Raw genomic sequence first — 14,598 nt, 5'->3', positions numbered from 1 at the left:
AATAGTTACACTGAAGAGTCTAACCAGTTGAACTAAAGCCCACTATGTTGCGATATAAAATGCAACGTTTCTTTTTCTCTACTGCTGTGAAAATTTAATGATGGATGGAAGAAAAAAAGAAATATACCCCCGTAAATTTGATGCAAAAATCAAATCTAGATAGGATTATGTATTTTTGCATGGTATTTGGCACCATTGGTGAAGAAACAGCCTTGTGGTCACACCTAAACCGTTCACGTTATTGTTTTTATTTTGATCAGTAGTAATATTTGAACAGTTAATTTACTAGTAATATTAATATTATTGTTTGCAATATACCTTGATAGAATGGTATCCTTTTAAGTATTTGCAATTCTCTTATAAAAAGTTAAGTCGTTGAAGGTAAATAGTTTTGATGACAGTTAGAAAAAAATAGGTTAAGTACTTTCTCTGTCCTAAACTATAATTATATTAAATTATTAAGGATTCCACGATGATGTTTGGAAGAGAATATAAGCAATTCAAAAAATAAAAAAAACCACTAAAGTGATTAAAAGATGATCTTTTGATCTAACCTTAATCTTTAACGAACAGTGTACAAATGTATATTTTGAAATTTAGTGTTTTAGCATACCTAGTAGCTAGTAATGTGCGACTTGAATACCCCTAATCCACCATCGACCAGAAACAATTAATGTACACCAAAACAAGTTGAAAATACCAGTGGTGAAATTGGAGAGTAGCTAGAGCCGAAAGTGAAGTTGATATGTTTTATTTGTCCTTAATTCGCTAGCCCCCTCTCTATCCTACTAAGCAATTGGTGACAAGGTTAGACTTTGACACCTTGCAGTGTTGGGTATCTGTGATGGTTACAATGTCCGAAACCCTGTATGGCTTTCATCTTGGAAATTTTGGCAGAGACATGCATATGACCATGATGATTCTTAGGCGTGTTTATTTCTTGGATCACAGATCTGATCTTTCTTCTCATGTGTTCTCCCGTTATCGCTACATTTTAAATATTGCTATTTTTATTATTTAAAGTTTATTCTAAAATATAATTCATCCGTCATAAAATAGGATTATAGGTATATCTTCCTCGTTTGTTCTAAAATAAGTTTCTTTTTAGTAATATTAGAGTTGTAATATTAGAGTTGGTAAAAGTATGGAACATACACATTGAAAGTAGATAAAGTGGAACAATTACATTGAAATTTGATAAAGTAAGAGCATTTTAGTCTTTTGTGTTTGTATATACATGTTTGGGATAAACAAAAAGTAAAGTTATTTTGTTGGAGAAAATTGCTAGATTTCTCCTCTCAAACTATCAACAAACATCTCTCAAGTCTACTAATTTATTTCAGCAATCATAACCATCCTTTATTTTATTTTATTTTCTATCTAATATTTGTGCCTAACTCTTAAAAGTTATTGTATTTTGGGATGGATGTAGCAGCAAACATCAACATCAATGATAATTAATACGCTCCATACTCAATTCAAGGTTCAGTCATCCACCTCGCGCCCTCGTGATTTTGTCGATCAATGCAGATCTTTTCAGACCATGCATTCTGTTCCCAGTGGAAATTCATGTATATTCTAATTTGTTCTCATCTTAGCACGGTTATTCGGAAGCTTGCACCAAGTTTTGGATCAAATTTACTGCTAGAAAAAAAATGCACGTCTGAGTTGATCTCCGAGTGACAAGGGGGGTGATCTTTTAGCCGGCATATTTACAAACTAAAAATAATTTATAAATAAATTTATTATATGAGTTCTTAGTGATCTAAAAACCGACTAAAAATAAACTATGCTAAAAAAATCTAAAAATCAACTCTAAATTTAAGTGAAAATTTTAAATTTTGGCTTATAGAGTAGAAGTGAAAAATTGAGGGTGGAAAATCAGTGATTCATTTATACGAATAGATTACTTTTAAATACAAACATACTAGTCCTGGTATCTCGTTGTGCTATAACCTTGAATTAATAACTAATGTTGCCAAATATATGCCCAATGATAGACATGTCAATCTCTTCAACAGTGATGATTAATAATCCATTATAAATTTGGATTGGATGAGTCAATAATATCTTCTTTGGTGTTACAAGCCCGACACCCTCAATTGGTTAGTAATGCAATGTACTATTCTCATGACGATTACATTTTGTCTCTACCTGAGAAATTGTCAAACAACGACGAAAAGGTACCTAACAAAGGGACAATAAAAAGATGACGATGAGAAAAAGGTGGCACTATTATATACCTTACATTCTTCCTTTCTAATTTCAGTCAAGACTGATTTTTTTCCAATATTTATTAAGCTACCAAAATTGTTCTAAATCGTTATTGTGTTACTATGCATATTTTAATAGATGACGTGTTTGATTTTTGGCACACATATTTTAATAGATGACGTGGGTGATTTTTGGCACACATCTAGCATTCATCTTATTAAAATTATCATTTATTTTGTTGTAATTATTATTATTATCAAATACATTTTAATTATATTTTTTAGATATTTACACAAATATGTTGATAAGATGAATGATCACATACGTAATAAAAAAATCAATTGTATCACCTATTAAAATATGTACTATCTTATAACGAGTGTATTACAGAATAGCAACAACCTGTTCGGGAGGGTTCTAGATACAACTTCTTATGTATCAGAAACGTATCTAAACATTGATTACGAGAATATGATTTTTATAGATTTTTATCGGATACCTCTCATAATCTTAAATTCATCTATGACCTATCCTTATTCTTTATTATTTTGTTTTATATAATGGCTTGTTCTTTACTCATGCGTGGACGTCGGATGTCATTTTAATGGATTAAGAATAATTAATCAAAGCAGGAGAAAGCATAAAGCAGAATACAGATTAATTCCTTATTCGCGTGGTTGTTATATACCATTTCGATGAGTAAGAATAACTAATCGAAGCAGCTAGATAACATACTTACATATTTTTGTGCACGAGAAACGCCATATACAAATCAATAATTGGATGGATAATCAATATGCAACAGTACATATAATCCCCGATAAGTTGTTTTCATAAGGACAATTATCGAGTGCTGATCCTGCTCTCTCGATGTAGACAGAAATAATACGCGTAGCAAGCACAGTGTATGTTACATGTATATATATGCAGGACACGTCGACAAGATCGCGGACTCGTGATCCATCAATCAGATTGGCAGCATCAACAGATCGAACTCTATCAATTTTAGAGAAAGAATACAGTACACTGACTGACATTACTCTCTCATCGTTTGCTTTATGCTTGATAAGCGTACAAAAATTGAATAAAGCAGAGAAAAATATGAACAATTTTTTTATACGTATTCATGACTTATCTGACCGTTTCTAAGTTCAGATGTATCCTAATGAATTTGGACACATATATAAGAAACATTAATTAATCTATGCATAAATCTATATAGAATTAAAAAAATATATCTTACATATAAAATAAATGGAGTAAAAAGCAACGCTAAAAATAAATTACGATAAAAAATTTTAAAATCAACCGAAAGCCTAAGAATGAACGTAAAACAAAGCTTCAAAATTTAATTTTTGCTGGACCCAATAAACCAAACATGAGACGATTAGAACGACGCCCATGCGTACAGAGCGGGATGAAACGGTGCCATACTTGGCACGCCACTTGCATGGCCAAATTCAGAGCGGCAGATACGATCAGTCAGGCCGATGGAAAACGACCACTTCTATTCTGAAGAAAATACTAAATCGGCCAACTGATAGTAATAAAAACGAAAAAATAATACAGTGGAGTACTATTATTAGTAAACCGGTCTTCACGTATGACTCATGAACGCGAGATAATTGGGATGGAGAATTCATGTCCTGCACGTCAGGGAAGGCACGGGAAACCCTGCAGACTATGCAACACGACTAGACGACGGCTCTGGCAGTTGAACACTTGAACGGTTGCTGAATTCAGCTCCCAGATCTTTGGTTTGTAATAACTCCGTTGCAAAATATGCAAAACGGCAGCATTTCTCGGTTAAACGTGGATCAAGATTAAGAAAAAAAAAAGACTATGGCTTTGCTTAATAAAAAATAGATGATGGTGGGAGGATGCATGGAGATAAACTAAAAAAATTATAGCACTATTCACATACTTACTCTGATTTTTTTATTTGACACCTTTATTTTTCAATATATATTTGATTGTTCGTCTCATTCAATAATTTTATATAAATATGTAAAATTATAAGTCATTCTTAAAATTTCTTTACTAATAAATTAAATTATTAATAAATAATTATATAAAATTTTGAATAAGATAAATAGTTAAACATAAACCAAAAGTCAACGCTGTACGAGATTTAAATCTTAAAAATATTTATATTTTGGAACAGGTGATTATTATTCTAATCTCCAAATAGTTTAACCGTACTGGTGTACTGCGAGTACTTGCAAGTTGCAAGCAAGTTTTAACTGGAAATTTGAAAGCCTTAAGAAGTTTTGAAAATGAGAAAGTCTTAAATTGGCCATCAGTACTAACTACCGAGCCGGCAATAAGCATGATGCAGCCTTTAAATCGCCGGCCGTTTCCTGCGTGCCACGGATCATGAGCAACTCTTTTCTGCAAGTGTACCACTGGTACAAGTTGTGCTGTGGTCAGCTGTATTTTGGGTGCCAATGGACGGTGTGGATCACTGGATCATCAGTTCATCACCCTCGTATATATGTCAAAATAATAATTGTGGAGAGTTGCTGCTTCTTGCAAGTTACAAACAGCATGGTTCAATTCCTTTGATGGCCAAACTGAAACACCCGTAGCACCCAAGATCTTGAGTTCAAATCTTTATAGGAGCATGAATTTCAGATTAGGTATTTGAGGGGCTAGATCCCCTAATTTGGCTAAGTTCCCAGAGTTTCTAAAATAAAAAAAATGGTTGCATATATCCGAGTGAATATAGAGGCCGGGTAAAATACCCTTCTCAAAAAAAAATGGCTGTATATATACCTTGTTTCACTTTCTGAGGCGAGAAAAAAAAACGAAACCACATATTTGCATATATATATATATATATATATATATATATATATATGTGTGTGTGTGTGTGTTTAGCAATCTAAAAGTAAAGATTAAAACAGTAAAATTAACTAAATTTTTACAGCAATTTTATAATTCTTGAGTATGTACCGAGAGGTATTAAAATTTTAGTGTCAAATTTAGAGGTAAGTACTGTAAAATTGCTCAAATTTTTAAGATTGTCTGCTTGTGGTCTGCTTTCCCTTTTCTGTCAGAATGCATCGATCTGGATTTTGAAACGGTTCATGAGCGTTTAGCTCCGTCTCGGCTTTCGGCCCGCTACTTTCGTTTGGCCCATGGGCCTCCGAACTTCTGCAACCGGGCCGAACGGAAAGGAGCCCAGAAGGTACGCCGACGGCCCTTTGCCCCGAGATTGGAGGCCCAACTAACACGACGGCCCGTTTAAAGCCCAGGTTTGGGTTGGCCGGCCGCTACGAGGAGCCGTGGCCGCCGCCGGTGGAGGTTGCCGGCGGCGAGCGGCTCGGCGGGCGCATTTTCTCCGGTGTGAAGAGCTTGGTCGTCGGCGGAGAGAAAAAAAGGTTGTTGGATCGGTGGTGATTTGACAATTCAATGAGAACGATTACTGCTCAGATCATGCACGACCAGTCTAGTTAACAAATAGTACTTCCTAGGTCGCGTTCGTTCTGTGTATAAGTTAACTTATGGCCTGGCACGGAAATCATAGTACATAATTAATTAATTATTAAAAAATACAAAATATATTAATATGATTTTCTAAAACAACTTTTCTATAAAATTTTTTAAAAAAAATACATCGTTTAGCAGTTCGGAAAGTATGCACGCGGAAAACGAGAGAGATAAGTTAACTGACTGAGGGCTGCCGAACGTAGCCCTAGTACATACAGGATATAGATAAGAGCACAATTACCTTTTCGCTTCAACTTATAAGTCAAAGATTTGAATTTTCAACTTTATTTTGATGTTGATTTAAATGTTTTTTATTATAATTTATTTTTCAACCTTGGCTTGTAGATCATTAAAAATATGTATGTAAATATTTTAATTATAAATTATATTTTATTTGTAAATATGTTGTTTGACTTTTTCTTCAGATAAATAAGCAATCACCCTGAGAGCACTGTCCTCTCGCTCGTGCTTCTATAGGGATGGAAACTGTCGACATACATGTAATTTGTAGATAGTTCTAATTTAGTTAAATAAATAAATTTTATTTTCAATATTAATCTAGTCAATTGAGTCGACCTGTCGCCACCGTGTATTAGAACTGTCTCTTATGCGAAAGCTGATTGTATCTCCAGATCGGAGAAGATGGCATGATCCATGGTGCCCGAAGACGACTAGTGGACTACTGGTCCATGGAGACACAAATACGATCTTTAACTCCGCATCCGTAAGAAAGCGCCGTTTCAGAGCTCCATGAGTCACCGTCTTTTTTTGCATCGCAACAAGGCATCGCCGTTGTTCCTGTACTCTGGGGTTAGGTAGCAAATGATGGGGTCAGAGCTTCAGGGTCTTTTTGATCGCATAGGAATAAAAAAAATGAAAGAATATAAAAAACATAGGATTCTGACATTAATTTAAATGTAAAATAAATGATTGTAAAACACAGGAAAAACGCAGGAATGACCGTTTGATTGGACCAGGTGAAAAACACAGGAATTTAAGGAGAGATAAAGACTCAAAGGATTTTTTCCATGAGGTTTTACCTCTTGCTAAATTTTCTCTAAAACTTGTATAGGAAGATGTATTTCTTAGGATATCATATGGTTCATTCATTCAATTGAAAGAACATCGTTGGAAAATTTCCTATAGCAATGAAAGGGGCCTCAACTGATTAGCAGATGGAGATTAGCCATAAACATGATTAGGGTTGATCATGTAAAGATAACGATAATGATTTGACATGTCAAACATTTCATTAACCGCTGACACGTATAAAATTTTTAATAATTAATAACCCGTTTCGTTTTGCTTGGGGCTGTAGCAATATCATCAAATGCACTTTGACAATCTAATCACTCGGTATCTAGTATATATATTGTCTGTGGTTTCGGCTAAATTACAAGATGCAATGCTTATTAGTAAAAAAAACAATTTATGAATGAACGTTTTATTCATTTATCTTTAACAATTTTAAAACAATGCTGAAAAAGGATACAACTCCCATCTTTTTGACTTTTGGATGAAACGACTTTTTTTAAACGAAAAATAAGTCATATTAAACTTTATATATATATATATATATATCAATAACAATTCATAAACACATATTGTATAAACCGTGACAAGCAATCACAAGATCAACTTTAAAATTAAAATTCTAACTTTTAAGCAATTGTGAAGGCAAAACGTTGGGAAGCTAACCTCAGCTTCAACTCAAAGAAACAAGTTTTAAAGTTCAGATTTTGGCAGGGGCCTACAAACGATGTTTTGATGGATAGAATCATGAGGTGCTTCTATATAATTTAGTTAGCCCATGTCTTTTTTAGCTTAAGATTATTATAATTTAGATTATTAAGTCAGATTATTATAAGCTAGATTGTTATAATCTGTAATAGAATAAGCTGTGAGTTGTTTCTTTCCTAAATTATTAAAGCCTAGATTATTGGGTCTGTAAGTCTAAAGAGAGAGTGGGGTGGCATGGTGGGTAATTTTTTACCTAATAAGCTAGAAAAAGCTTACCTAAATGAGTTTATCAGATTATAATAAGTTGAGCTCCAGATTATAATAAGCTACTTCAATAAATTATCTGTTTCTTTCAACTTACTTACAATAATTTAAATTATAATAATTCTAAACTGAAAGAAATAGGGCCTTAACCGATACGTATCAATATGCACACGAACAAATAGCACAGTGCAACAGTTGCAGCGTTGTGAACTCAAATAGTAAAAAAGAAATTATACGGAAGAAGAAGGCGATGCCAATTGCCAATCGATAGTAAAAACCAAATAGCTACACGACGAAAGCAGAAGAGATATGTATGGATCATGGATGGATGGATGCTCTAATCGATAGGGAAGGAAGAAAGAGAAAGGCTGTACAATGATTGATGCCATTGAAGCAGTCAAGCAGAGAAGCATGAAACTTCTGGAATTTTGTGCTAAATCATCGGTCAATCGAGCTAACTACTATAGATTTGTGGATGAGAGACACGGAGTCATTAAAAATTGAGCTAACTAGAGATTTGTGGGCCAAAGAAACGGAGTCATTAAGGCTTAGTTTTGGCACTCCGGCTTTGGCACCGCAATAGTTTTTTTAAAAAAACTTTTTTAATACCTGTAATGCAATATACTGGGGAAAAAAGATTTTTAAATACTTTCTGTTTATAGTAACTATTACTATCGGCAGGCTCCTTCATTTAAGATAAACCAGCACATCAAACATCCCTGAGTGGTCTGGATACAGGAGAGAACAATCATGCTACAGTGTTTCAAATTAAGAGAGCACCAAACTTATTTTCTCTAAAAATATATCGGTTTTCCGTCATGCAATAGACTCTTTTGTTTAGACACAGTTTATTTAAATTATTGAGTGGACTATTACTATGAATTATTAATTTAATTATAGGATAAATTAAATATTTTAAAAAGTAAACTCACCAAATAACTTAAGACAATTGGTACAAGAAATCTAATATATATATGGAATTTTTTGTGGGGGGGGGGGCATATTTTTAAAGCGTAGACACACATCATGTTTTATTAATCATGTTAATAAGTTGACGAGAGCAATCCCTTATACTACTTCAATAATAACTCAATAAAGATTGTCCAATTGTTTATTTACAAGGACTGAAAAATGTGAGCTCAGTCAATATTCCATGAAAATCAAATATGTTTGCTTGGTTAATCCCTTGTGTGTTGGTGTGCACAGCACAGGATATGTTCCCTCTTATATACAAGAATTAACATAATTATTATTTTAGTGATAGGTATACTTATCATACGAGGCCATCGTCAATGTCATTACATGTTGGCTTAATATCTCGAAAATGTTCACAATAGTACACACATATACAAGAGTTTTCTTTTCTGATATAAATAAGTATACAAACTCCATTACATATATAGGCATTTGTACATAGTTTAGCAGAGATAAGAAAAAAACTATGATGCCACCTCATAAACAAGAAATAGATATGGGTGGAAACATATGTGAGATAAAATGATGGAAGTGAATAATGTCAAAAATTCTTACATTTTAATACAATATATTAAAATAGTAAAAATACTTATCTTACATTTTTTGAACGGAGGGGTCCTAAATTAAGGGCCTATTTGGTTTAGATGATTTTTATAAAAAACTAAAAAAATTGATCTCTTTTATTTAAAAATTCTATAAAATTTCTGTGATCGGAAGAGTCCCTATGAATAAAAGAAGGGGCCACGTCACCTCAAATCACATCCCTCTAAGTCACCAGCTTGCCCGAATCGCAAAGCAGAGCCCCACTAGCCTTTTCCTATTTCTCCTCTTCCCCCTCCTCTCTCTCTTCCGGCTCGTCGCCTCCGTCCACATCGTCGTCGCCAACCTCGCGCTCGCATCGCATCTCCCTGCTAAAATCGTCTTCACCAGCTCAGCTCAGGCGACGCCCATCTGCTCCCCTCCTTTAATGGGCTTTCCCTCCCACCGACATGGCCGCCGATCCCCTCACCCGCCCCGCCGCCGGTGACCCCTCCTCCCCCTGCTGCTCCGCCGCCGCCGCGGCCGCGCTTGGGGGTTGCCTCGGCCTCGGCCCGTCCAGCCTCCTCCTGCACCTCCTCCTCCTCCACTCGCTCTTATAGCCCCGGCGGGGCATTTTATTCGATGGCCGCCGTGTTCTTCCACCACGTCGTCGGCGACCTCACCGTCGGGAAGCCCGAGGTCGCGGAGCTGCGGGACACCGACACGCTCGACGCCGCCGCCAGGGCCATCGCGGCCAGCCCCGAGGGGGCCGTGCCCGTGTGGCGCCCGAGGGCCTCCCCCGACGAGCCGCCGTCGGGGGCGAGGTTCCTGGGGATGATCTCCGCGCTCGACATCGCCGCGTTCGTCGCCGCCGCCGGCGTCGGCGACCGGGCCATGGCCTCCCTCGTCGGGGAGGTCGTGCAGCCCAATCCTGGGCTGCTCCGGGAGGTCGATCCCGGCACGAGGTGAGGTCTCCGCCCTTAGTTTCTTGGCTTTCAGTACTTAATTTCGATTGATCTGCCACCAAAGTTGGGATTCCTACATCATAATTATATTCAATCGTGTTGCGCCAGTTTTGGATTGGTCAATAGGTAGAGATCACGTTTGTTTTAATTGTTTTATGAACGAAACGAAGCCTTTCCGCGTATTGGCCAAATCCTATCCAGCATGTACTTTTGATGCTCTTTCTACGCATCTCTTGAACCGTGTAAGTGATTAAATGTCGTAGGCAGCGGGAAACTGGTGCTCGTGTTTGTTAGGATGGGTAACTATTTTTACACAGATGCTACATCAGCATTTTTTTTAATGTGATCTTGGTGATTTTGTCTCTACGTGTTTGTAGTGTGACCTTTGAAGGGAGATGCTGGTCGAAAGCTTTCTAGGTCCACTAGAATTTTTAATTGATCACATGTATTTGTTATTTAATCACTCTTGGATGTGATGCTTTTGTTGTTTGCAAAACTGCATGATTCCTTGTTTGAAAAAAAAGGGGTTAATGTATTAAGACAGCTATTCATTGATTAACACCCAATATCTTTCAGATGGAAGCACAATGAATGCCATGTACTCATTTGCATCTTATCATGCTAGGCACAATACATAATTTTCTGATTGATTTCTGGACAGAATTTAATAGTTGATCAAGTTTTTATTAAAGTTAAAATGGATACCGAAATATGCCTTTTATTCGGCTTTTGTGCACTAAGGATTAAAATACACGTTTAAAGAAATGCATAGGGCTCTCCTGCGCATTCGAGAGAAAAAAACACATAGAGCTGTTTTTTTCTCAACTTTGTTTGGTTTGTAATTCGACGGTGCTGTAGAATCAGTTCAGTTACAAAAAAGTATAAAACAATAGGATGCTAGAAAACGACAGGCATGCGATTTATATTTTAATATCTAGATGATGCTTCCTATAGAATAATATAGCTAAATGGACTTTGGTTTGTTTACATTGTCTGTAGACGTATTAATAATTCACGAGTATAGGGAGAGCTAGCATCTTACTTACCCTATTTACTGTAACTTTTGTAGGTAATTGTCACTATCAATAGTACAGATGTGTTAGGTTATTGTCATTTATGTTTCTTCATGGTTTCTCTCAAGCCTCTCCAGGAGTATAGCCGGAGAAAATGTGAAAGAAGGGACAACAACTGTGACCCCTCTTTTTTTTTTCCTTTTTTTGGTTAAGGGGCTCTCATTTGCACTCCATGTCTTGAAGAATCTTTTGTTGGACTTTGCAGATCTGGGAGATCAATGTCTTAAATAGCTTCCATGTAAAATATCTGTAGATATTTCTTTTACACATGTCCTACTTCTTTCTTTGGTTAACATCGCATACGCTGGACTTTTATGACTTCTGCACTGCTGCGCTCAAAACTCTGGTTTGTTATGTTCTGTTGTTCATACCATCGTTAGTCTTTCCCCCTTCATATGTTTGTGTAAGAATATAGATAGCTGGCCTCCACCATTTGTCTGCTGATGTTGAATTGCTCAGTTATAACTGAAAACAAAAATTCTTTGGATCTGTTTTCTTGATAGCATCCTCCTCTTTGCACTCACATTAAGTAATATTGTTAGGAAAATTGAACTCCAAAGATGCATTCCACCAGCAAAAATGTGTAAAGAGTATAAGTAAATATGTTTCAGTAGCAACACCTCGAGAGCATATTAGTTGGGGATGTTGGTTTCCTGATGCATTGGTGTTGAGTTGAGCCACTCTTCTTCCTTTAGTACCATGTTGTAAAATGATGATAACTCAGTCTGAAACAAGCTATCAGATTCCATGTGGCGCAGAATTTGCCCTTCTGGCCATGTTATGATATGGGAACAAAGTGGGGACAAGGTTCTATTCTGTGAATATAATATTGTAATCAGGAAGGTGAAAATCTATGTTGAAACTGTACGCCATGCTGTTAATGGATCATGTTTGAAGACAATAATTTACATGAGCCCACACAAACACATGCAGGGCAGTCCAATCATGGCTTAATATGCATGGAAAGACTAACTAGTTGTCCATGGTTACATTTGCAGATTTAATAAAATGATTAAATAGAAAATAATTGCATACCAATTTGATCTGCATTTGTGCTATTGTTTTATCTGCTTTGGAAAAAAAATAATGCCTGATTGTAACAGCATCTTTGGACTATTATTGCCTTTGTAACTTCATCTTTTCCAAATGCATTGCTTGGTCTCTAAACCCTTACTAAACAAGTGTTATTTTTATTCTATTCAAGGTTGATCGATGCACTGGATTTGATGAAGCAAGGAGTGAAGCGCTTCCTTGTTCGAAAGAATGGCACCTGGAGAGGCCTCTCCAAGCGGTTTTCAGTGCTTTACAATGGGAAATGGCTGAAAAATATGGAAGCGACATCTCCAACCTCAGCTAGTAGCAGTACACAGCTGTCCTCCCCTACCAGTTCCACGTACAAGTTTTGCTGCCTCTCAAGGGAAGACATTCTTCGGTTCCTTATTGGATGCCTCGGTGCCCTTGCGCCCATTCCACTATCTCCAATCTCTTCACTTGGAGCCATCAATCCACACTACTGTTATGTTGAGGCATCTGTCCCAGCCATGAAAGCAATTCAGAAGGTCCCTTCAGACCCAAGTGCCGTCGCTGTGGTTGAGATTACACCAGATGGAACTCGCAAGATAATTGGAGACATCTCTGCCTACAAGCTGTGGAAATGTGACTATGTTGCAGCTGCATGGGCATTGGCAAACCTATCAGCGGGGCAATTTGTCATTGGCGCGGACGATAACGAGTCGACACCAATCTCAGCCATCCCAGAAGCTCCCATCAGCTCATCAGCGGTGGAAGAGATTGGACCTGGGCGCTCACCCAGGGCGAAGAAGTTCAGCAGCAGGAGCATCGGGTTCCTGAACAGCCAGGCGCACCAGATGGCGTTTGGGCGAATGAGGAGCACGTACCGTGGGAGGAGCGCACCACTGATGTGCAAAAGCACAAGCACACTCGCAGCGGTCATGGCGCAGATGCTGTCCCACCGTGCCACGCACGTGTGGGTGACAGACGCGGAGTCAGAGGAGGACGGCGTGCTCGTCGGCGTCGTGGGCTACACCGACATCTTCAACGCCGTCACCAGGAGCGCTTCTCCGGCAACATCTTGAATCTCTTGATGCTTACCGTATGCTCCGTTGGTGATTGGCCCCAGCGTTTGCCGTGTACTGTTATTACATTACACTGCACCTGGTTGGGTTTGTCTTTTGAGAGTTGGGGAGATTCTTTTTTGCCTCCATGGGACTGAAACTGGATGGTATGTTGTGAATTCCTTGTGGATTGGTGCTACTGTGGCAGACTGGGGCTTGTGCTTGGTGGAATGGTAGTCTACCTATCGTATATGGCATAATGTATCGTCTCTCTGTGCTCCCTTTGTTCTTATGATCTTATCGTGGTTTCTGTTCATGTGTTTCCCTTGGATGGGATTGGAGATGGGTATCTCAGCAACTGACATCTTTTGTCATCTTGTTCGTGTGATTGGGGTCTATCACTCTATCCCCTTCTACCTCGTGTGATTGGGGTCTATCACTCTATCCCCTTCTACCGAGGTTGCTTAGGGCCCGTTTGGCACAACTTTAGCACCTAACTTCAACTTATTTGGAGTCGGAGTTATACCAAACGGTATATATTCTATTTTTTTTAAAGCGGAGCTGGCAGAACTGCTCTTAAAAAATAAACTACAGGGGATAGAGCTGGGTTTTTGCTGCTCCACAGCTCCACTCCACGCTAAAAGACCCAATACCATTTGTTATTTTATTATAATTACTTGAATTTGCCACTCATATATAAGTATATATTATTACTAAACATTTATATTATATGTTAATTGTCATATATGATTTTATAACCATATAGTTGTGTTATTTAAATTAAAAAAATAATCGATATTTAATTATATAAAAAAATAATTAAATTATGGCTTAATCATGACTCCATATGATCCACAAGGGTATTGATCCACAAGGGTATTATTGTCAATATACTCCGTTTTATGAGTTCTGGAGCAGACCAAGCTAGCCAAATAGTTTTGATCTGATTTCCAGCTCTCACAAAAACAACTCTCACTGGAGTTAGAGTTTGAAGCAAGGATCTGGAGTTCAGACTCTATCAGACGGACCCTTAGTTGCTGCCATCCTCTGCCCTCCCGTGTTTGAGCATGGGCGGCCTTTCTGGGTCCATAAACACTGGGCCGTCCCATGCTGCAGATATGGCCAAACGGGCCATTTGCGTCCAGCCGTCTGAAACTCTGGATTTTCTTTTTCGAGCCCGCGCTCCGGGACCGGGAGAGCGGTGGCGGAGGAGGCACTGCACTGCGCTGGCACGCCATCCCGCGCATTGACGTATTAGTAGTACGTACTACACTTGGCTGC

The 14,598-nt window shown here is 37.7% G+C and overlaps 1 protein-coding gene across 1 annotated transcript; it reads left to right on the top strand.

The window, feature by feature from the left end:
- Positions 1-9,537: 9,537 nt before the first annotated feature.
- On the top strand, positions 9,538-13,633 carry LOC102709898 (CBS domain-containing protein CBSX6). The gene is made up of 2 exons (XM_006646553.3): positions 9,538-10,169; positions 12,447-13,633. The coding sequence occupies exons 1-2, from the start codon at positions 9,847-9,849 to the stop codon at positions 13,336-13,338; spliced, it is 1,215 nt and encodes a 404-aa protein (XP_006646616.2). The 5' UTR covers positions 9,538-9,846; the 3' UTR covers positions 13,339-13,633.
- Positions 13,634-14,598: the final 965 nt, after the last annotated feature.

The sequence above is a fragment of the Oryza brachyantha genome, chromosome 1, assembly GCF_000231095.2.
Source record: "Oryza brachyantha chromosome 1, ObraRS2, whole genome shotgun sequence".
Taxonomy (NCBI): Eukaryota; Viridiplantae; Streptophyta; class Magnoliopsida; order Poales; family Poaceae; genus Oryza; species Oryza brachyantha.
This window is presented reverse-complemented; position numbering and strand designations above follow the sequence as displayed.

Bases quoted from the DNA above. Each gene is read 5' to 3' on its own strand.
- LOC102709898 (XM_006646553.3), top strand. From the start codon at position 9,847: ATGGCCGCCGTGTTCTTCCACCACGTCGTCGGCGACCTCACCGTCGGG. The intron at 10,170-12,446 runs GTGAGGTCTCCG...ATTCTATTCAAG, and splicing joins GAGGTCGATCCCGGCACGAG to GTTGATCGATGCACTGGATT.